The sequence below is a fragment of the Apis mellifera genome, linkage group LG2 (genome assembly GCF_003254395.2).
Source record: "Apis mellifera strain DH4 linkage group LG2, Amel_HAv3.1, whole genome shotgun sequence".
NCBI classification, from domain to species: Eukaryota; Metazoa; Arthropoda; class Insecta; order Hymenoptera; family Apidae; genus Apis; species Apis mellifera.
Window position 1 is genome coordinate 13301481 of NC_037639.1, and position 25284 is coordinate 13326764.

Consider the following 25284-nt stretch of genomic DNA (forward strand, 5'->3'; position numbering starts at 1 on the left):
AATAGAAAAAAGATTATTATAATTTTATATAAAGAATAATATTTTAAAATAACAATGATCTTCACTATGGAAGCCCACTTTTATTTAAAAGAAGAACATGGAAGAAGATATATTCTTAAAATAAGATAATGATACTATGCACATGCATCATTATAAATATATATAATAACATGATCTTAAAAATTTGAATAATACAAACATATAATTTTGTAACATAAAAATTACTTTGCATAATTCTCGAAGGATTTTATCATATATAAAGATCTTAACATCACCATATATATATATATATATATGTATGTATGAAAAAGATTTTGATACAATTAAATTATATATCATATTTCATATTTGTTTTCATTATGAAATATAATATAATATTTTATGACTGAATAAATAGATGAGATATTAAAAACTAAATAAGACAAATATATTGCAATTAGCACCTTGTTAGATTAATAAAATAAAACAAACATTATCCAACAAAAAAAGTGCATTTTGATAATAATAATAATAATATTAATAGTAATAATAATAATAATAATAATAATAATAATAATAATAACAATAATAATAATGTGCAAATATAATTATTATTAATGAAATTATGAAAATGAATTTTTGATAAAAATAAATATTACATTCTACTGAACAATAATTTTTTTGTTTTAAATATAACAAAATTTATCCTATTATATTTTACTGCATAATTTTTATAAAAATAATTTGTAATTATTAAAAAATCAAATAATAAAGTTAAGTTTTACATATTGATATTTTTTAATAATTTATAAATTTTTAGATTAGAAATAAATAATATATTTAAAAAAATTATACAGTAAAAATATGATATAATTATAACTAAGTAAAATACATAAACTAATTTGAATATGAATATCATAAAAATTTGAAGTAACTAATAAATTTATAACAAAATAACAAGCTGCACAAATAAGTAATATAAATTTTTGAACAAATACATATTACAAATTTTTTAAATTGATATTTTCAATATATATATAATGAGCTTAAGATCATTTCTAGATTATACAGATCGATATCAATGCATTGATCGCATTAATTTTATTAAGCGAGAATGCAACTTTTTTTAATAATCCAGATAATTTCACAATATGTACATAATTTAATAAGTATGTTTCATTATACTAGTCAGTAAAAAATAAAACATAATACTTTAATATATATTACTACTTTAAAGCATATTATGATCACATCAAGTGTTAAATTATTTAATATAAAAAATAATTGTAATGATTCATTGCATCTTTTGAGAGCAAATAGTATTTTTTTTCTTATATGTACCAATATTTTTGCAGAAACATGAAGAGCTCATATATATTATTTTATAATATATGGAAGTTTTTGTATTTTACTATTTTACTATTTTATATTAAGCAGAACATATAATTTTTTATTTATTAGAAATTAATAATTTAGTAATACTTGTAATGATATATGCTGATTCCAATAACATATAAAGAATAATTGATTAAAATAAACTAGAGAGCACACGCTATCATTAAAAATTAAGTTTAGAAATCATAATATATATAATATGGATAATACAATAAAATATAGTTAACATAATAATTATTAAGATATGAGAAAATTAATATTTTTATATCATTATTGGTCCAATTACATACATTTTTTCTATTATATATTTATTATTTTTAGGCCTAGCATTGGAATTATGATATTTTCCAACCATAAATTCCAAAAGATTTTAGCACATTTATTTTTCATTCATATAGTATTTATTTTTTAAAAGTATTATATATTTAATATGTATAACCAGAATTTATATTATGACAAAAGAAAAAAAAATAATAAAATAAAATATGAAAATGTTTAAACATAAATTTTATGCAAATATGCATTAATTTTGTTGAACATTAATACTTCAACTTAGAATAGTACTGACAGCCATATAGATCTATAGATTCTTAATGTTAAAAGTTGCAAAAAATAGAATCTTTTAATATAGAAAAGATTTTTTAACATTTTCCTCAGTTATAATTTTATATAGAACTATTCATGGAGCAATCTTGTATGAGAATCAATCTCTTTTCTTAGTCTTTATATACATATAATTAAAGTTTTTATAATTAGGTTCATTTATAATATTGTTAATAAGTTGACCTTTAATAAATTGTAACTTCATCTGCAGATATAGCTAATTCTTCATCACTCCAATCACTAATTCCAAATCCTGATGAACCATGGAAACTGCGTGATCTTGCAACATTACTAAAAACAAAACAAATAATATTATTTCTATCTATTATAATACATTAAGAAAGAACCAATAAAGTATATTATTATGTAATATATAGCAATATTTTAAAACATACTAATACCTTTTAAATCTATATAAAATAAGATTCTGATATAAAAAGACCTTAATTTTATTTATATATTCAGAAAAATTTCTATAAAAGTTATTCCATTAAATAAAATTTTCAGTTTTCTATTTTTTTTTCTATTTTATTAATCATTTTAAAATAAATTTATATATTGTGCAAAGACAAAAATATGCTTGGTTCTTTCTTTGATCATGCAAATAAAATAAATTAATAAATAAGACATAAATCTAGCTATATTGCATTAATAAGCCACAACAAACTAGACTGAAATTTATAATTTACACACTTATAAAATAAGTATATATTGTCTTATTTTAACTATCCTGTATATAAATAACATTATTTTAGTGAAAATCCATTTTTATAATGTACTCCATTAAAATACAATTATGAAATAATTATATATAATAAATAATATGGATTTGATAATTGAAACATTAAAATATTAAAATTTTAAAACACTATATATATATATATATATATATATATATATATATATAATAAAGGTGATGTATTTTATGTAATTCTTATATTCAATTATATCCATAGTATTTACTGATTAATAGTGCATTGGCGATAGATTAATATAAATAATAAATAATACCAAAAAGCAGCATTGCTGCGATAAAATTTTCTTAAGAGGCTATAAAAAAAAAAAAAAAACAAATAAATATTACATTTTTTGATGTACCTCTTAAAAAAATCTATATCGCAAAATCAAACAAGTCATTTCCGTACCACTTGCTTGTATCGATGGTCTCTATCATTAGATTATCGATCGCTATCAGTCCTACCAACAATGAAATAATTATTTTTATATTAACTAAATAATAACACATTTTACATAATTTTTAATTTAATCTATATAAATAAATGTTCACCTTGGAGAAAGATTGGCATTCGTATTTTTCTTTGCCAAACCTGCTTTTCTTCTTCCTTCCATTGCTGCTTTCATAGGATCATAACTTTTACGACGTTTCCAATTTTGCATTTCAACCTCTCTTGTATTTGGTGTTGCAGGTTTTTTTGTTTCTTTTGGTTTTATTTTAGATCCCTATAATAAAAAATATTTTTAAAAATATAGAAAATATAAAAACTATCTTTTATACATAAAATATAATATAAAATATAATATAATATAAAAAATAAATACAGTATTTGCAGTTCTGCTTGATCTCATACTAAAACGTCCAGAATCGGTTCTACTAATACTTGTAACAGATTCAGATTTTCGAGTATCTTGTATAATTGATTTATTCTTATTTATACTTCCTGGTACTTTTGTTGATTGTGTGTCTAATCTTGCTCTGCGTAAACTGCAAATAAATATTTAAAATATACATAATGATATTATTCATTAATTATATTCATAAATTTTTACCTAAATGCTCGATTATATTTAGTATTTGAAAGAGCACTCTGTGTATTAGGATGACGATCGTCGCTGCTCTCTGTATCACTAGGTTGATGTAATGTTTTTGACATATTTTTATGTAAACTATGACTAGTGTCTTCATCACTATCATTATCTGAATCTACTAAAGGTGAATGACAAACCGTAATACGAGCTGACATAGCTGACATTACATTTTGTGTTGTTTGTAAATAATATGATGTTTCTATATCACTATCACTTTCCTATATATAAAAAATTAAACAATAAATATAAATTTTAGAAAAAGATATTTATATACATTTACCAATTGTGGGCTACATGGTGGAGGTACTTGATTATCATTTTGAACAATATTTATTTCGTTGTCAGACCATTCATTAGCTAGTGAAAGAGCAGCACCAGTTCCATGAAAACTTGCTGATCGCAATACAGAATTATCATGACTAGAAATATATTAACAAAAATTTAATTATATTCTATAAACATTTATAATATTATATTTTCAATATATACATACTTTCCTGAACTATCTTCTGTACTGTGATGTTTTTTTGAATTATCTATTAATTTTTTTCTACCTTCCGCAGCTGCTTTCATTGGATCATAACTTTTTCTTCTTTTCCAATTTTGAAATTCTACTTCCTTTGATGTTAATGTTGAATTACTTCTACCAGATTTTTTTTGATCTTTAATTACTTTCTGAATAGGACGTTGTGTAGTAGAAGTTAACTATAAAATATTATCATAAGACATATATATTTATATATAAATATATATAATATATTATATATAATTATATTAAAAAAAATTTTACAAATTGAATAGAACAAAGATTTAAAATATGAAATACGAAAAAAATTAAATATAGAATAAACATTTATAAAAGTATAAAACACTTACATGAGATGATTTTGGTGTTCTCATACTAAGTCTAGTACTATCAGTTCTTGATATAGATATAGTTCTTGGTTTTGTAGGCTCTGATTTTTTTAAAGATTCTTTATTATTTACATTCATATTAGTTATACGATTTCGATTTTGTTGTTTATTTGAAGATGTTAATTTTGTTTCACTTTGTGCTCTTCTGCGTCTTTCTTCAGGAGTTGTATTTGGAGTTGTATCAGATTCACAATTTAATCTATATATTATGAAATAATTACAAATACATTATATTAGTGCTAAATTTATTATTTTTATTATATATTATATTTTAAAGTACCTAGCTCTTCTTATGCTAAAAGCTCGATTCAATTTAATTCCAGAAGAAACTGAACCTAATGAAGATTTTGCTTGCTGTTCACCAGTTTCACTACTACTGTCTGAAGCTGGAAGATATCTTCCTCCTAAAGATGTTCTATCAATATCACTACTATTAAAACTACTGCGACGAGATGACTGGCTTTGTAATTTTATATTTCTAATATTTGCATTGCTACATGATCTTTGGATATTTAAATTATGTTTAACATTTGGACTATTTTGAAGAACATTATTTATTGTATTAAAGCTGATATTTTCTTCGTGATAATCTGCAGTACTATTAGACTTTCTTAACATGTATGGACTAAAAAAAATAAAACGATTTTAAATATGAAAGAAATGAAGTATTTTCAAATTTTAATTATTATTTATACCTATTTTCAACACATGTAAAATATCCAATATTTTTTGCTTGTGGAGAAGATTTTGCCAAATGTTTAGTTTTTTCCAACACTGGTGAATTAACAATTTTGGTGACTGTTTTACGAGTTATAATTGGACTATTTGTTAATTTTGGTGTAGACGGCCTTAAACGATTTAAAACAGGACTATTTGAATACTTAATTTCATCATCTTGATAATACTTCATATTATTTTTGGACGTATTACATTCTGCTGTATTAGATGTATACTCTTTCCTATATTATGAAAAATCAAATTATAAAATTAATTTAAATTATATTTTTTAAATATTGAAAATAAATTATATTTTAAATATTTTTTACCTGTCCAAGGAACTACTTCGTCTTCCTAAATGAAGAGAAGTAAAATCTTTGGACGGATTACTTAATTCTGTATTTATATCTTCAGTCTTTGATTTATTTGAACTTATATATTTGCGAATACTTCTTCTATTTTCATTGGTATTAATTCTTCTAAAAAGAGATTCAGAAAGACTTCCTCTTCTACTCAAAACTCCATGTACTGGTGTTCTTTGTGAACTTTGTGGAGGTGTATTATAACTATTACTAGTATCATCATCTGATTCTCCACCAGAATCAATAAATATATGTTGATTTGAAATTCTTTCTTTTATTCGTAAATATGATTCTGCATCTAAACTGCTATCGCTTTGTTCCTAAAAATTTATTATAATTATCATATATATATATTTATCTATATATTATTCATTATATATATATGTTATTATATAAGATATAGTAAATAGTAAGCACAAAACAAAATGTTAAATTCGCTCTTATTGTAATACTTTATAAGTACATATATATTCTATAAATATGTATATAAACAATAAATATTTCATACATTGCGACCACGAATCAATCGTTGCGATCTGTTATGAACAGGAGATGGTATTTTAGAAGGACTTAATGGAGGTGTACGACCAGTTAATCCACCAATTGCTGGTGGTAAAGAATTATGTTCTGCTACTTGAGTAGCCCATTCTGATATCCATGTATTATTATCCCTTGAAACACTCATCTTTAAAATAAAAAAATATTTTAAATAATAACAGTTATCATAATAATAATAAAATACATAGAATATATTTACCTTAAAACTATGAATACATGCTTCATTGCTTTCATCTTCAGTTAAAACACCAACACTAAATACTTTATCTATATCCATTCTAGCTTTTTCTTCATCTGTATAATCTTTATGAATTGTATATGTTCCTGCTTCACTAACTGCACCATCTGATCCTCCATCAATATTACTAACATTGAAAACATCAATATCTGTCTCAGCTAAATCATTAGGATTTACTTCCATTGTATAACTAATGCTAGATAAATTAGATTCCTTAACATTTATATTTTTATGTTTAATATAACTGATATTAGATACTTTTTCAGATACATCAGATGAATGTTCATATTCATCTTCTTGTTCAATATTTTTTGTATACAACTTTTCATCATCATCATAATTATTTGCTTGAATTCTACTTAAATCATTTATAGTAGCAGATTTCTGTGGTACCCAATATGATGTTGCATTTGTTTTTTCTGTATGACTAAGTTCTAAAGATAGATTTTTATAAGGAAGTTTAAGTTGTTTTGACTGTTCAAAAGATTTACTCATTATATCTTGTTTATTTTGAAAATTTGATGCTCTCATATTAGATTCAGATTTTTTAAAAATATGTGATGGTAAAAGTGACTTTGAACCTAAAAATAAAATATAATGATTATAAAAAAAACTATAAAATTTTGTAAAAACTTATAAAATAAAAGAGAAAAAGTATTAAAGTTTTTAGTATTAAAATAATTTTAATATTAAAAACTAAGAACATAAAATTTTCTAATTCAATATATATAATATAAAGCTTTAATAGAACTTTAATAAAAGAGTTCATATATGATATTACAATCATTAATATTGGCAGTCTATATACTGTGAATATATTGAAAGTACTTGAGAAGAATATTAAAAAGCATAATAAAGATGACTTCATCATGACTCATACATTATACAGATATAATCTTTCATATATTGCTTTTCAAAAGCAATTATTCTTTGATAATTATAAAAATTTTAAATGTTAAAATAATTGTAACAATAATTGTAATTGTTTTGAATATTAAAATTTTTATAATTATATATAATAACTATATTTATTATAATAAATTGTTAAATTATATTAATAATTAATAAATAATTCTGTTTAGATTATAATTTAGATATATAAAACTTATAAAAAAAAATAATTATTAATTTTTATAATTATATTATGTTAGAAAAAAATAATTTCATTAAATTTTAAAAATATAAATTAAATTTTCAATTTCTAGATGTAATTTTAAATTAAAATTAAAATATTACCTAATTGTTTTAATTTTTCTGATAATTGATCTGTTTTTCGTCTTGTATCATCTTCACTACTAAAATAACCTTCAGAATGTATACTAGAAACTTTTTGTTTTTGCATTAAATTTGAAGAAACTAAAGTACCAGGTTTTTTCGTATTTATTTCTACCTAAAAAATATAATTCTAATTTTAGTTATATATTTTACTTATTATATTTTTATCATATTTTATTTATGTAAAAAATTATTTGATACATATTTTAATGTTATATATTTTTATAAATTATATTTTACAATACATCTACCTTAGATGTAGATAAATTTCTTTTATGTCTAGCATTATATCTTTCAAATAAATTTTGATATTTTGTTGTATCAATTTCCTTTTTACCAAAATCAATTGTGAAAGCTAATGGAGCTTGAGATACATAACCATCAGTAGAATTTTCTGATGTTACTTCTATTTTTTCAGTCTTACAATCATTTTTTAAAACTTTCTCGTCTTGTGAAATTTCTTTTTCTTTATCTTCATCACTTTTTTCCTCTTTTTCATTAGTAGATACTAAATTATCTTCTAAATTTTTTGCATAAATTTGAGAATTTTCAACTTGTGCGTATATAATAGTATCGTCACATTTCTCGCTATCAATTGTTATATTTTTAAGAGAAGACAATGAATCTTCAATATCTTTAATATTTTCGTTGTCTATCTGAATATCATTATTAAATTCCATCGAATTGTTTGCCAAAAGTTGAGTGTCAATCTTTTTGGATATATTCTTTTCTACTTCCATATTCACAGCCATTGAACATTCCAATTTTAAACATCCGTAATTAGAATGTTCACGTTCTCTATGACACTACTATCTATTACAATTAATTTGTAAATGCCACTTCTATAATTACATCTCACTATTTGACTGTAACGTCATATAAAATGCAATATAGTATAAAATTTCTCTGACACATCGACACAGTTGCGTCTATCAAACGCCATTGACGGCAAAAAGTGTCAACATTCGTAATTACCAATACATAAAAGAAAATGTTACTAAAATAAAAATATTATATTATTAAAATCATCCTATGAAATCGAATAATTATTAATTGTACGAAAGAAATAATAACAATAATAACAACTTTTTACCAAATTTTATTTTTATATAAATAAATAATAATTGTATAATATATAATATAATATTATAATTTTGATTATAAAACTAGATTGCTGTGGAACGAATGGCGTGATATACGCTTCTGTATCGACGTTGATGTTTAACGTTTTTGGTTCTACGCGGTCTTCCTAGTTTATTATATCTTGCATGACGTTAAATTTACCCTTGTTAGGAGGGCGTGCAATTTTCACGATCTCCATTTGCTTATTTTAGTAATAATGCCAAAGAGAAAGAATCACGCTCTTATAGATTCTGATAGTAGTGGCAGTGCATCGGAAAGTGGCTCGGATTTGGATAATGTAAATGATATAACCTTACATAAAAATCTTAATTGCATATCTTTCATTTTATGCTTTTATTCCATTTCTTATACAATGAAAATTAAACAAACCAATTTTAATAATAATATTACTTGTTTCATATTATTTTTGAATCTTTAAAATATATTATAAAGAAATATATATATAAAATTTATTTTACATAACCTACTGATATATGTTTAGATTTAGGCATTCAAATATTTAGCTTTTAATTTGTAATAATTCATTACTTATAATTAAAAGAAAAAATATTTTTATATATATTAGTTTATATATATTTTTCATTTATACATTTAATAAATTTATCCATTTTATATAAAACAATTGAATTTTAATTTTAAATTTATGTATGTTTGATTTAGGACTTACTCTCACTTGCCAAAAAGAAAAAAGGAAAAGCTCAAGATGATTCTCAATCTAATGAAGAAACCAGTAATATTAAAAAAGATAATAAACATGATTCAGATACATCAGATTCAGATGATGATTGGGGTACAAAAGCTGGCAAAAATAAGAAAAAGAAAGTACCAACTAAAAGAAATAAACGAAAAATGACAAAGTCTAGTAGCGAAGAAAGTGCTAGTGAAAAAGAACCTGAAAAAGTCTCAGAACCAGAAGAAGGTAATTATTTAAAACAAACATTAAGATAAATTTTTTGTATGTTAAAATATAATTAAGATATATTTTATAATTCTATGATATTATAGAATTAATAATTTTTTGTTTTTAGGCGAAGTTTCAGACTCGGATGCTAGTGTTTCTGATTCTAGCCAGGAAGAATTTAATGATGGCTATGATGATAAATTAATGGGAGATGCTGAGGATCAAGCAAGACTTGCTCAAATGACAGAAAAAGAACGTGAACAAGAAATTTTTAAACGTATTGAACAACGTGAAATTATGAAAACAAGATTTGAGATTGAAAAAAAATTGAGAATGGCTAAAAAACAAGAATTAAAAAAACAAAAAGAATCAAGAAAGAAAGAGAAAGGTACAGAAGAAAAGAAAGTTGATAGAGCACCAGATCCTAAAGAACGGAGTAAAGATCGCAAAAAAACTATAGAGGAAAAACAAGATAAAAAGTTTCATGCAATGTCTCTTTTAAAAGCAAGACGAGAAGAGAAGAAGGAAAGAGGTAAAATATTAAATAAATAATTAAAGAATAAATATATAAAAAATAAGTTAACTAGAAATTATTATGATTAAATATATTTTATTTATTTTTCTTTAATTAGAGGAAAAAGAAAAACAAAGGATAGAACAACAGCAACAACAATCAAAGGATATTGAAGAAGAAGAATTAGAAGATGATCATAAAGGAGGAGCAAATAAAACAAAACTTAAAGCATCTGATATTTATTCTGATGATAGTGGCTCATCAGATAGTGGTGAAGAAGAAGACATTACTAAACCATCATCTCAACGTAGATCATCTTCAAGTGATAGTAGGGATACTGATTCTGACACTGATAAAAAGTTAGTTTTTTTTCTTTCTTTTTCTTTTTTTTATTAAAAGCATCAGTTAAATGATATTAATAATCAAATGATTTTGCAGATCTATTACCAGTAATAAAGCGAAACCAAAAAAACCAATATATGTCAGTACCAAGGAAGATCTTAATAAAATTAGATTATCTCGTCATAAAATGGAAAGATTTGTACATTTACCTTTCTTTGATAGAGTGGTGCAAGGTTGTTTTGTTAGAATTGGCATTGGAAACAATAATGGTAAACCTGTATACAGAGTAGCTGAAATTAGTGGTGTTTGTGAAACAGGAAAAATATATCAACTTGGTGGTACAAGAACGAATAAAGGATTAAAACTAAGACATGGCGCCCAAGAACGTGTATTTAGATTAGAATTTGTATCGAATCAAGAATTTACCGAATCTGAGTTTTTTAAATGGAAAGAAACTTGTGCTTTACAAGGAATATCAATGCCTACTTTTGAAGAAGTTGAACAAAAATTAAAAGATATTAAAGAAGCTTTAGTATACGAATTTAAGGAAGAAGATATAGAAAAAATAGTACGAGAAAAAGAAAGATTTAAACAAACACCATATAATTATGCAATGAAAAAAGCACAACTTATGCGTGAAAGAGATGCAGCTAATTGTAGAGGAGATGATGAAACTGCCAGTCGACTTAATCAAGAATTAAGTGAACTTGAAGAACGTGCTTCCGAACTTGATAAAATGCGTACTGCAACAATATCTAGTATATCATATATTAATGATCGAAATCGAAAAAAGAATGTTGAAGAAGCAGAAAAAGCAATCATGGTAAGTTATAAAATATTTACTTTAAAATATAAAATTATTAAAATGTTAATCTATATATATTGTATATTATTCATATAATAGGAAGAGTTTAAAGCTAATAAAGGTAAAAAAGTAGATGATCCATTTACCAGACGAAGTACAAAACCACGAATGGTTTTTAAACCAGAAGATGAAGAAGTATCATCTACTGCTCTAGTAAATGATAAAGTAAGTCCTCAACAAACTGAGACAGTAACAGTATGTAATGAAAAAGAAAATGGTCAAGAAACAAAGAAAAAACAAAGTACTGAAGATTTATTTAATGCTCATGACTTTGATATTACAATAGATTTAGAAGTACCAATTCCAAGTAAGTCATGTAAAAAATATATTTATTCTATTATTATATTTATCCTATAAATGTTTTTTTTTTTTTAATATAAAATATATTAAAAAATATACATAATATTTATTTTACTCTTTTTTAGATAATCCTGTTAGTGTATTACCGAAACCTATTAGTAATATCAAGGATACTGGACCTCGACGATCTTTGAATTTAGAAGATTATAAGAAAAAACGAGGACTAATCTAACTTTTTATTAGTTTTAAAAGTAAAAAAATCAGTCTTTGATGATCTGATTAATTCTAAAAAAGAAGACGAAGTCTTGTAACAGTTGACTGAAAAAGCTTATGTATAGTTCTCATATATAATATTATTTTTTGTTATAAATAATGACTCCTTCTTTTAGAAAGGATAGATAGGTGGTTCCTACCATATAATTCTATTTACTAATTGTATTCTTTATGATAGAATACAATTTAATGTTCATTAGAACATATTTGTTTTTTAAAGAACATTATTAAGGGGTACTTAAAAGAAAAGTATTACAATTTGAGTTATTTAAGAACTTTATAACTGCATTTGTTTTTTTCATTCAATGGTACAATTTTTTCTACCTTTTAACAAAAGTTCTACTTTTTTATTTAAAAGAAAAAATAAAGTCTACATTTAGAATTATATATAATTAATTTCTTAATATAAATCTTTAATAGATAATTTTAATTACAAAAATCAGCATGGATCACAAATATATTAATCATGATTTGTGTATATTATAATGTGACATTTCTTCTGTGTTTTATACATTAAAATAAATATTAATAAGCGGCCACCTTATAGTAAAAAATATTAAAAATTACATATATTTGAACTGGATGAAAATATGCTTTTAATAATTAAGTTTATAATTAATTGATTTACATAAGAACATTATGAATACGTATAAATATTTTTTTATTCCTTGCAGTGTTATAATATTACAACTGCAAAATACTGCCAATATAATTTGGCTACAGATGCTTGAATAATATGTTTTACTATAAAAATTTGTAAATATTCTCCAAACAGTTCAAATAATTTAAACGCAAAATTCTTATATATATATATATACATATATATATTTCTGTACTAAATAATGATAAAAACATATTTTTAGATATATACTTTTCTTATGTCTAGTTAATCCAATTATTGTTAACTTTAATCTGTCAAGTTTGATAGATATTTAACAACTATAATATAATAATATGATTTTTATTAGTATCTAAAAATAATTATATTTTTTTTTTCTTTTTTTTCTTTTTTTTTTTGCATTTTCCATGATATCACTTTTTAATATATATAATTTTAAATTAGATATCTTGAATAAATAAAAACTTCATATTTTATTTAAAAAAAATGCATTTTTTTATAAATACAAAATATTTAAAAAACAGATTAATTAAAAAAAAATTATCTTTATAGAATAAATAAATATTTTTGTTTTGAAATATATTATAATTTTAGTATATAATTTTATTTATCCAAGATATCAAAAAATTATTAATATAATTTATCAAAATCACAAATAATTATGTAAACTGATAAACAACATATATATAAAATATTAATTAGAATCATTACTCTGTTGTTAAAACAAAACATGTTTGCTTCTATCCACAAATTCGCCAAATTGTACATATATGTACCTAGACACTATTAAAAAATTTTAGAAAAATTCATATATTTATTTGTAAGAAATAAGAATTTACTTAAATTATCTATCAAATGGAAACAATTCTTTAAAAAAATTTAAATTTATTATGCTTTGCAAAAAATATTCTAGAATCTATGAGATGAATATTTATAATACTCAGTTTTTATACTAAAAATCATTACATTAAAAAATAAACTAATAATAAATTACATTTTGATGTGATTAATAATTTTTAGCATGTATTATGAATTAATTATATTTTAATATTTGATATAAATTGCTTTAGTATTTTTTAGTTTTTAATTTGTGCTTATGTAGCATAATTCATTATTTTATTTATATATTATTATAAATTAGAGCAATAATCTAAGACTAATTGTATTAAAAATAAATCTTTAAATGTATCGCATATGCTTTGAAGCTGTATGATTGGCAACAGTATTACAATAATATATATATATATAAACATACAAATATATACTTATATTTCATATTTCTTCAACCAAATATTTTATACAGATTTAATATATAAAAATATTATATTTAATTATATTTGGCATATTAAAATATAGTATTTAAGAATAATATATTTATGGAAATACAAATTATGAGTTTTTGTGCTTCAAATAATCATAATGTTATTTCTTAAATATAAACAATGTCACATTAATATACGTATATCTATCTATCGTACAAATTACTTGAAGCATCTATATGAAATTAAAGCTATTTAATTTAAAAAAAATATAATTTTTTTAATTTAATAACATTTAATAAAAAAATTCATTATATCAATAATTTAGTATTTAAGATAAAATTACTGAAAATTACCCTCAATTTAATATTGTGTTAGTAAAGGTCGGAATATTTTTGAAAATGTCAACTATATTGCGCGTTGTGCGCACGCAAAGCATGCAGCATGCGCACAGAACGACGCGCGACGGCTGTATGCGGTCGCTTGCATGCCGCTGCCCATATAAGGTAATTTCCCCACGTCCTTTACTATGATTGGTTGGTATGACCGGCAGATTACATCGATGATTAATTTCTACAAATTATATATCATTGCTCTTTCAATGACTTGTACAAGTGTTTTATGATATTAAGAAATTGATTGATTAATCTTATTTCCAAGATAACTTAAGAAAAAATCGTATTCTAAACGAGATTAAATATTGTATAAATACCGGCATGACCGCATCACACAACGCTTGCGCATTAAAATAATTCTACCGGTTACAAAATAAAATTTAGGCTTGCATGTATTTAATTCGTTGATTTGCAATAAAAAAGAAGACAGTATTCAAAATATACAATTTGTTAGTGAATTTTTCTAAAGAAAGTATTCGTATAATCAATTATGAATTTTTGTTAGTCAATGATCAACCAATCAAGACAAAGTTAATAAGAGTGCGCGCGCGCAGGCGTAGGGATACAGGATTCGCAGAAAGCTAGCTAAGAGAGGAGACTCCCTTCCCGTTCGTTCGTGAGCCGCGACCCCCGCGACTGGACACTGCGCCTATCCAGTTCCACCAGACCAAGGCTCTCGTGAAAGTGTAGGTTAAAGTGCTTGTTTACGTGATTCTTCTCACCGGCTACTACATCACGAAATGGTAAATATTATACTGTGCATGTATCTATATCTCAAAAAATGTCAATGATCCTTTAGAAACTGATACAAAGCTTACTTTGTGGTTATGGCCGAAGCAGACGCGCCGGTCGCCATTTCTGTCCCGGCAATACGCCGCGAGAACGACTTTCTTCTTTTGGCTACACCAATCAACTGATATCATTTATATTATACTTGTTTGAAATCATCTGTGTTATTAATTTTCATAGTTTTAATAATGAACAAACAAAATTAAAACTTCTGATGTAGGTGCATTTTTACGTGCCATTCGCGATTCCTTGTTTCCAGGAAACGGATGATTCATTTCCAGTTTCGTGATACAACAGTCAGACTCAAAGAGCAACTGTGATCGATATCGAGAAAAAATTATATATCGTTGATAAGTAAAAAGTTGCAATTATATTGTAATACATCGTCGCATAGTAATGGTTTCGGTGAATTCTTTTTCAGTTGTATTTAATTAGAAGGAAAGAAGAAACTTGTTTCTCCAGTAGAAAGATGTTTTCCCGCTAATCTAAGATTTTTGACGGTTAGTCTTCTTATTTTTTTCTATATACATGTTTTAATTTAATAAATTGTTAAAATTATATTATTCTAATTTCTTCACAAATATTAGAATAATCATATGAAAATAAAATTTCATGTATAAATTTTAATAATGTTGTGCAAATAAGGATCTTCTCTTTGTTTCCTATATACTATGTTGATTTATTATTTGACATTGATTTCATTGAATGCTATGAAATTCATTTAAATATTGTTATTATGGTATAATTTTATTCTGAGTTCAAACATTTCTCAAATTTTCATTATAATTGCCAAAAATTTATATAACGAATATAGGTTATGCCAGATTTAAATTTCATACTAATCTTCATACGATGTCGAAATATTGAACTCTATTATCGATCAGTTTTATTTTGTATTTAATTTTTTAAATTCCTATTTTATTACATTTTATTTATTTATTTTTTTTTTTTTTGATAATTACTATAAATTTACAAAAAAAAACTTTCTTGAATTTTTATATGTAATAAAAATTTTACATTTGTAGGAATATACATATAAATGAAAAATGCAGTGTGCAATTTAAAAATAAATTATTTATATTATCAAATTTCATATTTTTGTATTATCTAAAGTGCTATTTATTAATTGTGATCATATTCTATTGATAAAAATTATTTAATTATTTAAAAGACATAATTAATGAATCATAATTTTCATAAGCTTTTTTTTTTTACTAATTAAGAATTCATGTTTGTAGAATGATTTGTTTTGTGAACGATGTATTTATCGAAGTTCCGGAAGAATTCATTAAGTAGTCGTATTTCGTTTCCGGCAAATTGGCGACAGAGAATTAACCATGTGAAACTAGCACAAGTAGTAGTAACTACCGTTCTCTGAATACATTTTAAATATTTATGCTAGCTACCAATAGACGCTGTATCCTTGGTAATGAAGAGTTGAGTTTCCTTGCGAAACTAACCCTCCCCCTCTCTTTTGCTTTGAGGATGACAGTGAACTACAAGAGTATGGTAGAGAGGGAAAAATTCAATGAGCCTGTAAGGAGGTCGGTTCTTGCAGGCCAGTGACTCTCAGTTCACTGACGCCTTCGTTAAACGTGATGAATACGTTATCTTCAGCAATGCGAGAATTAATTTTCTTTATTATTTTTTAATTCATAATAATCTAACATTTTCTCTTTCTTATCAACAATTAAAACAATTAATATTGATTAAAAATTTTAATTTTTCATTTTATTTTTTTTTATGTAAAATCTTTTATGAAAAAAATACTTATTATTAGAAATGAAAAAAATTATAATTAAAAATTGAAATTATTAAATATATTATTGAAGATAGTACAATAAAAAATTGAAAACAACTATATAATTCTTATCGAAATTTTATATATTTTCAAATGGTATTTTTCTTTAATAAAAGTTAAATATTTACTGACTTTTAATATTTTTGTACTAAAATAATATAATATAAAATAATATAAATATCGCATATGTAAACGAACTGTATAATCGACAGTTAAACAACCGACTATGTCGCTCCTCATCGGTGAATCATCTTCCGTTTGACCTTGTGCCACACACAAGAGACGTTTACAACAACGCCCTAGAGGGAGCCAAGTCTGGCCCTAACCGGCATCCCCTGTCGTGCCAGAATATCGACCGAGGAATTGCATCCTCCATCCACTGGCTATCCTCCAACCATGTTATACTTTTCGTTAGACCCTTTTACACCCCAATAGATCCTTACGTTCATTATACCAAATAAATAAAAGCTTTAATTATTTATTTAAAAATTCAAACGATCATCAATTAAGAAAAACGATTTAATTTTACAAATATTATCTTTAAATAATATTTTTTGTTTATGTTTTAGTCCACCAATTATGGTCATTTTCATATGTAAAAACCGTATCGATTTAATATATAAAATTCATATGTTATAAATAATAATATGAAATAAATTTAGTTGAAATATATTGTGATATTGTGATATAAATATAAAATAAATTTAGTTGAATAATTTTAAGTTAAATCGTTATTAATCATAAATAATTAAGATTATTTATTTTAATAAATAACTAAGTTTAAACAAATACATAGGAATTGTATACGTGGTCTGGCAAAGTATCTGTTTTATCTTCAAATATCGAATTACGTTTTACTCGACTAATTTTAGCGATCTTGCAATTTCTTGTTTATAGTCGTGAACCTGCTTGTTTTGTCACGATTCTTTACATTCATCGCAAGATAACCTAAAATTTTTCACAATTTGAATAGATTTTCGAATTAAAAAGGTTTATCCAAAAGTTCTTTCAAAAATAACTATTCTACTTCGAACTTTTACTCTGTGCATGCCGCCCATCAGTATCGCTATCTCCCTTCCTTTCTCTTTTTCTTTCCATTCCTCTTTCCTCTTTTTCTCCCTCCCTTTTTCCTTTCTTCATTCTTTTGCCTTCTTCTATTCTTTTGCCTTCGCCAGAATCTATCCGGGTGTCATGTCATGGTCGTATTTCACAAATTTCCACAGAGTGGAAGAAACAGGCAGTCAGACAGACCTCCGTATCGTGTGGCACGTGCCGAGAGCAAGGGATAACTTTAGAAATGGACGTCGGATCTCTTTTAGCATCGAATTCGTGCGTGGGAAGACTTTATTTCGGTACGTCCCCTACGTTTGCCCGCGAAATAAGCTTAAACGGCCAGACTAACATGACGCGCATAGTACTGATAGTACCGATACTGGCACGATCTCATCATTAGTCAAACATTTAGTCATATATGGTAATGCAGAAAGATGTCCGACGCTCGTAATCTACGTTCACACGATGCTAAAAGAAAAAGTTACTTATCTAAAAGAATGGTATTGTAGAGATAGGTAGGGAAGTTGTTGAAAAGTAAATTACTGATAATATACAATCAACGAAACGAACAGCGAATGCAATTTCAATCGAATGCTTATAATTAATTTTCAATTATATGGTATTCAAATTATTATTGAATTTTTTAATTATTTTAAATAAAATAATCTAACAAGATTTAAAATTCTAATAACATTTCATATTGTTATACATGTAATAAGGATACGTATCATAAACTATATAAAGAGTTACAAGTTTCTTGTCACCGCTATCAATTTCAACGAGTACGATTGAGTTTTATAAACAATTTTTTTATCAGACTCTTATGCAACCTTGTGACTCATTATTACATTTGATTCGTCTTTATGATATCAATGATTGCATGTAACTTCGATAAATTTTCATTTATTGAAAATTATTTGTTATAATTTAAAAAAAAATTATTAATAAAGAAATAATAATTAAATGTTATAAAGTTAATAAATATTATTAATAGGTGCCTGCTTGTTTGTTTAGGCATCTGGAGTAACAGTGGCTGACGTTTGTAAGACAACGTACGAAGAGATTAAAAAAGACAAAAAACATCGATATGTAATCTTTTATATTAAAGATGAAAAACAAATTGATGTTGAAGTCATTGGACCTCGTGATGCAGCATATGATGCCTTCCTTGAAGATTTGCAAAAAGGTGGTAGCGGAGAATGTCGCTATGGCCTTTTCGATTTTGAATACACTCATCAATGTCAAGGAACTTCTGAGGTAGTATTTTTAATATTATTTGAAACATTAAATATTGATAAATGTTAAAATGGTTATTTATTTAGACTTATTATTTTTTCAGGCTTCCAAGAAACAAAAATTGTTTTTGATGTCGTGGTGTCCTGACACGGCTAAAGTTAAGAAGAAGATGTTGTACTCTAGTTCTTTTGATGCTTTGAAAAAGTCCTTAGTTGGTGTGCAAAAATATATACAGGCAACAGACCTATCAGAGGCTTCTGAAGAAGCTGTTGAAGAGAAGCTCCGAGCCACTGACAGGAATTAGGAGTATTTAAGCAAATCCAAAATTATTAATATTATTGAGAGAAATCAAGTGAAAAACAGTACGCAAATTCCCTTCCCCAAAATAATGCTCTGTACCGTCGTTGCATCGAACGTTCACGTTTTTACACATTTTTCACGTTTAAACGAAAACGATTACTAAGTATTTGTGCTACATGTATTAGTCATTGGGGAGCGTAAACATTAGCAGAAAGGAACATAAAAGGAACAAAAAATATATAAAGAAAAAAACACTTTTCATACTGCGAACGTTGTGTGAATCTGTCTGATATAATATTAATATTATACTATTATTATAATTATAAGATACTTGTAAAAGAATAACAATTTACAACCAGTCAGGCAGCAAGAATGAAAGCATTACATTTTTGTCATCGGCTGTATAATGTTTAAATTAAATTCATTTCATAATGACTTCTCGTGAAATCCCGTTAGTAAGTCCCATATTTTCCTGATGTTGTGTGAAATTCAATTGTTTGGTTTGTTGTAAAAGAAAAGGTAATTAGTAATATCGTTTGTATGATAAGTGAATTAATCGTTTTATATATGAAATAAAATTTGCTTTTCTATTATTTTCTATAATTCTTTATATTGAATTTAAATATAAAAAATTTCTCAAATTATTTTTATAATTATCATTATTAATATTTTTATATTTTTCGGATTATTTAATATATAAATAACATTATTACAATCATTAAAATTTTTTAAATTCTTATAATTAAATTCATTATTTTTTTTGTTAAATTATTGAGATTTTTAATCTTTATATTATATGATTTAATGGTATTAATAAATCTCGGTTGATATATTTTTTTTTCTGTATCTATGTTATTTATAAAAAAAAACATATATTTCTAACTTTGACATTTATTGATTGTATAAAAATAAATTTGAATATTATCGATTTCTTTATCTACTAGTTTTGAAATTCGATGTCGGAATATGGAATCGTGAAATATATCTTTTTTGTATATTAATATAGTAAATAAATATGCATATAACAACTTTATAAAATATGTTAGTTCCTAATAGTCTTAATTAAAATATAAATACTATTGTTTTATAATTTTTCTATATAGAAATTTATTTTTCAGTCTTGAATTATTACAACAATAATATTATATATATAATACTTATTCAAATTGAATTTTGAAATATTATTTTTTAAACCTTTGTTTTTTTCTTTTATTATACAAAAAAATTATTGTAATTTAATAATTAATAATTAATAATTTAATAAAAAATTATATTTTATATTTTTCCTCATTTTATTTTTGTTATATTATATAAATATACTAGATATAGTATATTTTATAATATTTTATTTACATCCTGAATGCAGTGCATTGGTAGTATGTTTTTGATAAAAAAACAGTATTACATTTATAATTATATTATAGTTTTCCATAAAAATATAGATTTTTGTTTATATAGATATATATAAAATTGAGATTTGATTCATATGCAGAAAAAGATAATTATCAAAAAATTCTGACATATATATATATGTGTATATATATATATATATATATATATACTAAATATTATTAAATTTTTATTTCTAAGATATTAATTTAATATTTGATAGTATTTAAAATATCAATATTATTAATTATAATATTGTATAAATATATTAGAATTAAAAATTTATTAAATCAATTAATTTCATATTTAACTAATATCAATTATTAAAATAAATCTAGAAAATATAAATTTTATCATCGTGTCTGTTCTATAGATGTGACGTGGTTTATGGTATCTAAAGGCGTGCACTAATTTTGACATAAATTGCCGAAATATGAAATAGTAAGTGGACTGTTAAAATGTTTGGTAAAATATCATTGTTATATATAATACGATAAAAGAAATATGATTTAATTACTGTAACATTTTCTGCAATTATATTAATTTTGTAAGAAGGTAAATTGATGTCATATAACATATTTATTATGATAATATAATACTAATTTTATGTATATATCACTTTCATAATACTAATAAAATAGTATATGTAGTTTATGATTAATAATAATTATGCATATAATATAATTTTATATGAAAAAGATTATAGATTATGTATAGTTATTTATATAATTTCATTAGTTTTTTATTCTTAATTAATAAAAAATTATCTATATTACTTATAATTCAATTTATTAAATACTTGTTTAATAATATAAATTAAATATAATTTTATATAAATATAGCATATATTTACAATGACAACACCTATGTGTGAAGATGGTGGAACTTTACGAGAATGGGCACCTCTTGCTCTGCTTCTTCAACAAATACCTGCTAAAATTCAAACTGGACTTTTTACACATAATATTAACTTTACTTGTATTGATGCAGTGCCTGAATTTATAGCTATTGGAACTAATTATGGATTAGTATATTGGTTTGATAGAGAAAAGCAAGATTTACAAAGACTTCGATGTGAGGTAATATACATAATATATCTATTCTTAATTAATTAATGATTTTATATTTAAGACATTTTTGTTTTTATAGAATGTTAATTCAAAAATTACATGTATCCAAGTAATATCAACTGTAGATTATATGGTTGCTGCTGGTAATGAACATGGAGTGGTAACTGTATTTCAAATACCTAAAAATCCTCCAGATTCATTACCAGATAGTTTGAAACCAAAACAAAAGAAACAGGTAGAAAGATATAGCATAAGTGGTTTACATAATAGTGCTGTAACAACAGTTGAATGGTCTAAGAATGGAATGAAATTATTTAGTGGAGATCAAGATGGTTTAGTTGTACTTACTGAAATTGATTTTTATATGGTATGTAATACATCTAATACAATGAAATGAAATAATATAATTTTGTTTATTATTTTTTATATCTTCTTCTTATAAATATATTTTGTAGCATTTATCAAAATCATCAGAATTGTTAAATGAAAAATATACAGTAGTACAATTAAGTTATCAACAAGGTTTATTACTAGTTTCTACAACATTACGTACAATATTGGTAAATAGAAATGAGAATGGAAAGGTAACACAAGTTGGTCAGAAAGAACGTAAAACGTTAGTAAAAAAAGATTGAATTAATATAAAATATTTAATGAATTATTATTATTATTATTACAAATGAAAAAATAAATAATATATATATTTTAGATTGGGTAAATTAGGTGCTGTATTTGGTTGTAAACAAAATTATGTACAAGATTTAATAATATATGCAAGTAGACCTGGATTACGTCTATGGCAAGCTGATAAAACTGGAACTGTCCTAAAAACACTTATTTTTAAGGATGCTGTTCGATCTGGACATACAGAAGTAGAACTTTTAAATCCAGCACCAGAAAGTTGTAAAAAAAATCGTGGTGAACCTACATTCGGTGTTATTTTACCTTTTTGTGATGATTTATTAGTTACATATAGTGATGATATTATATATGTAGTAAATCCACAAACTATTGCTATAACATCTATTGTCACAGACTTACGTCGTGTTACTGATGTTGCTTGTACTAAAGATGAAATATTTATATTGGAAGGAGAAAGAAACATAATACGTATTGCATATTATCCTGAAACTAATATATTTTCATCAGGTAGATTTTTATTAAATATTTCTTTAATGTGTTATTAAAATTTTAAAAATTAATTTTTATTTTTTAGAAGTAAAAGATACATTAGATTCATTATCATCATTTGCTGAAATTAGTAAACCAGTCACAAATGGTATATTAGAATTGACCTCAAAATTAATGGAAAGCACAATAGTGCCTGCAATTCCTTTTCACAAAATTAATCCAACTAATATCATTCAATCTGTGGGGTAAAGTAAAGTATTTAAATAGAAAAAAAAAATGAATTTATTTTGTATTAATAAATAATATTTAAATTATATATCTAAAATTATTATTTTTTAGAATTGTACCAATGGTTACTGTTGGTACTGATATAACTTCAGTTACAAATGCAGAAGAAGCTATTGAAATACCAGCAATATCGATTAATTTAAATTCTTCATTAATAACAGACAGTAATAGAATAACAGAATATAATGATGTTTCTAAAAGAAAAAGCGAACAAAATGAAAAACATAATGATAGAAGGCAAATATTCCAAAAAATTAGTCAACAAGAATTTGAAGATGTTGTATTTACTCCAGAAAGAAAAATTAAAAAATCACGTAATAGATTAATAAATGGAAATGGAAATTGTTCATCTTTATCTGATATTGATTGTGATTTGTCTACTTTCAAAGACAAAGTAAATGCTAACGATGCAAAGACAACACATTCTTCTTTATTAACACTTAATGTTGATGATGAGTTCATATTAAAAACTGAAAGAAATCTTGAATCAATTCAACGTGATGTAGAAAATAAAGAAAAACTTTTAGCTGATGTTTTAGATTTTGATTTATCAAAGTATATGAGCAGCAGTCAAATTACTACTACTAATTCTAATATATCTCAATCAATTGATACAATTACATATATAGATTGTAAAATACATTCCAATAATTCTATCACAGAAGAAAAAAATGTGCAAAATGAATATAATGAGCATAGTGATCATACAGAAACTGAATCTGGAGATGAAGATGTCAGTTATCGTACTGAATTAAAAAAGTTAGAAGATTTAGGTGAATGTAGAAAAAAACTTCTACAAGATAAATTAAATGAACCTTTACAACAAAATAATTATGTTGATGGAAGAAAAATGTTACATTCAACAGGTATGGATAAACATGAATTAGAAATTTAATTCTGCAGCAAGAATAAAAAATTATTCTTGAAAAACATTTATTTCTAGTTGTATCAAATGAGTTTATAATATCAACTACACTTGAGGAAGAAGATTGGGTTTTAGTTAAAAGTGATGTACCTCCAGTTGCAATGTAGAATTCAATTGAAAAGAAACTAATTTATTATAGATATTACTTTAATTTTTATGCATAATTTTTTGTTTTATGCAGATGTACTTTCGATTTACTTTTTCACATCTAACTTGTTTTATAATTAGAATAAAAATAATCATATCTGTGCATTTTTATATACAAAATTTAAACTTTAAATAGATAATATATTTTCTAGTCTTATTTTAGAGTAATTTATTTTGTTTTAATTTTAAGCAAAAAATTAGAAAATATTCAAATGAATATTAAATGTACATTTGAGTGATACATACATATTTTATTGGGTATTGTTATTTATTTTATGAAAATTTTTTAAAAATATTATAAATGAATTTGTAACAAAAAAATCAATTTTTTAAATAATTTATTATTATTGTTTTGTGTATGTGCGCGTTTGTATATATTATTATACATTGAAAAATAATATGTGAATATATTTTTATGTGCAATAATTAATGTCATTTACAACATTCCATTTTAAAAATTTTTAAAAAGGCAATAAAATCACTAATTGTGTTATTTGACAATATATGTATTGATCATATTCAAACATAATGCTAATAGAAATTGTTGCAGATATGTTATATATTATTTTATAAAATGTAATAATATTTAAGAGTTATCTTTTAAACTCATTTGCAAATGCATATATGAACATTGTAAGTACTTAACATTTAAAAATAAAAATATTTTCCAAATGA

At 23.8% G+C, this 25284-nt stretch overlaps 4 protein-coding genes and 1 long non-coding RNA gene across 7 annotated transcripts; 3 read left to right on the plus strand and 2 right to left on the minus strand.

Annotated features, from left to right (window-relative positions):
- Positions 1-1624: 1624 nt before the first annotated feature.
- Positions 1625-8832, minus strand: LOC409221. 2 transcript variants are annotated; one of them, XM_006568999.3, is made up of 14 exons: positions 8121-8832; positions 7831-7984; positions 6556-7175; positions 6307-6483; positions 5766-6118; positions 5415-5678; positions 5000-5344; positions 4681-4918; positions 4298-4509; positions 4085-4223; positions 3766-4022; positions 3538-3700; positions 3266-3438; positions 1625-2268 (listed from the first exon to the last, which is right to left on the minus strand). In XM_006568999.3, exons 1-14 carry the CDS (start codon positions 8619-8621, stop codon positions 2163-2165), a joined length of 3702 nt encoding a protein of 1233 aa, XP_006569062.1. In that variant the 5' UTR covers positions 8622-8832; the 3' UTR covers positions 1625-2162. The 2 variants fall into 2 exon arrangements, with proteins under 2 accessions (XP_006569062.1, XP_026294760.1); XM_026438975.1 differs by lacking the exon at positions 1625-2268 and adding an exon at positions 3151-3174.
- Positions 8833-9052: 220 nt separating this feature from the next.
- Positions 9053-12307, plus strand: LOC725696 (RNA polymerase-associated protein Rtf1). Its single transcript, XM_001121513.5, has 7 exons — positions 9053-9289; positions 9673-9931; positions 10041-10445; positions 10546-10786; positions 10866-11592; positions 11674-11941; positions 12060-12307. Exons 1-7 carry the CDS (start codon positions 9209-9211, stop codon positions 12164-12166), a joined length of 2088 nt encoding a protein of 695 aa, XP_001121513.2. The 5' UTR covers positions 9053-9208; the 3' UTR covers positions 12167-12307.
- Positions 12308-14785: 2478 nt separating this feature from the next.
- LOC725718 (cofilin/actin-depolymerizing factor homolog) lies at positions 14786-20252 on the plus strand. The gene is made up of 3 exons (XM_006568998.2): positions 14786-15223; positions 19138-19380; positions 19463-20252. Exons 1-3 carry the CDS (start codon positions 15221-15223, stop codon positions 19661-19663), a joined length of 447 nt encoding a protein of 148 aa, XP_006569061.1. The 5' UTR covers positions 14786-15220; the 3' UTR covers positions 19664-20252.
- LOC107964096 lies at positions 17799-18638 on the minus strand. Its single transcript, XR_001702262.2, has 2 exons — positions 18098-18638; positions 17799-18018 (listed from the first exon to the last, which is right to left on the minus strand). It is a non-coding gene; the product is annotated as an uncharacterized LOC107964096 (long non-coding RNA).
- Positions 20253-21351: 1099 nt separating the features above from the next.
- LOC551595 (WD repeat-containing protein CG11141) lies at positions 21352-25088 on the plus strand. Of its 2 annotated transcripts, none has more exons than XM_026438965.1 (8): positions 21352-21489; positions 21891-22127; positions 22198-22485; positions 22574-22734; positions 22828-23267; positions 23335-23494; positions 23589-24403; positions 24481-25088. In XM_026438965.1, the coding sequence occupies exons 2-8, from the start codon at positions 21903-21905 to the stop codon at positions 24567-24569; spliced, it is 2178 nt and encodes a 725-aa protein (XP_026294750.1). In that variant the 5' UTR covers positions 21352-21489; positions 21891-21902; the 3' UTR covers positions 24570-25088. The 2 variants fall into 2 exon arrangements, with proteins under 2 accessions (XP_026294750.1, XP_026294749.1); XM_026438964.1 differs by having other exon boundaries at positions 21375-21603.
- Positions 25089-25284: the final 196 nt, after the last annotated feature.

Excerpts from the sequence above, each read along its gene's own strand:
- LOC409221 (XM_006568999.3), bottom strand. The coding sequence starts at position 8,621 with ATGGCTGTGAATATGGAAGTAGAAAAGAATATATCCAAAAAGATTGAC. Across the intron at positions 4,510-4,680 it reads GAACACCAAAATCATCTCAT|TTAACTTCTACTACACAACG; the intron begins GTAAGTGTTTTA and ends AATATTTTATAG. Across the intron at positions 2,269-3,265 it reads AATGCCAATCTTTCTCCAAG|TAATGTTGCAAGATCACGCA; the intron begins GTGAACATTTAT and ends TTTTGTTTTTAG.
- LOC725696 (XM_001121513.5), top strand. The coding sequence starts at position 9,209 with ATGCCAAAGAGAAAGAATCACGCTCTTATAGATTCTGATAGTAGTGGC. Across the intron at positions 10,446-10,545 it reads AGAAGAGAAGAAGGAAAGAG|AGGAAAAAGAAAAACAAAGG; the intron begins GTAAAATATTAA and ends TTCTTTAATTAG. Across the intron at positions 11,942-12,059 it reads TTTAGAAGTACCAATTCCAA|ATAATCCTGTTAGTGTATTA; the intron begins GTAAGTCATGTA and ends ACTCTTTTTTAG.
- LOC725718 (XM_006568998.2), top strand. Across the intron at positions 19,381-19,462 it reads AATGTCAAGGAACTTCTGAG|GCTTCCAAGAAACAAAAATT; the intron begins GTAGTATTTTTA and ends TTATTTTTTCAG.
- LOC551595 (XM_026438965.1), top strand. The coding sequence starts at position 21,903 with ATGACAACACCTATGTGTGAAGATGGTGGAACTTTACGAGAATGGGCA. Across the intron at positions 23,495-23,588 it reads AATATCATTCAATCTGTGGG|AATTGTACCAATGGTTACTG; the intron begins GTAAAGTAAAGT and ends ATTATTTTTTAG. Across the intron at positions 24,404-24,480 it reads AAAAATGTTACATTCAACAG|TTGTATCAAATGAGTTTATA; the intron begins GTATGGATAAAC and ends ATTTATTTCTAG.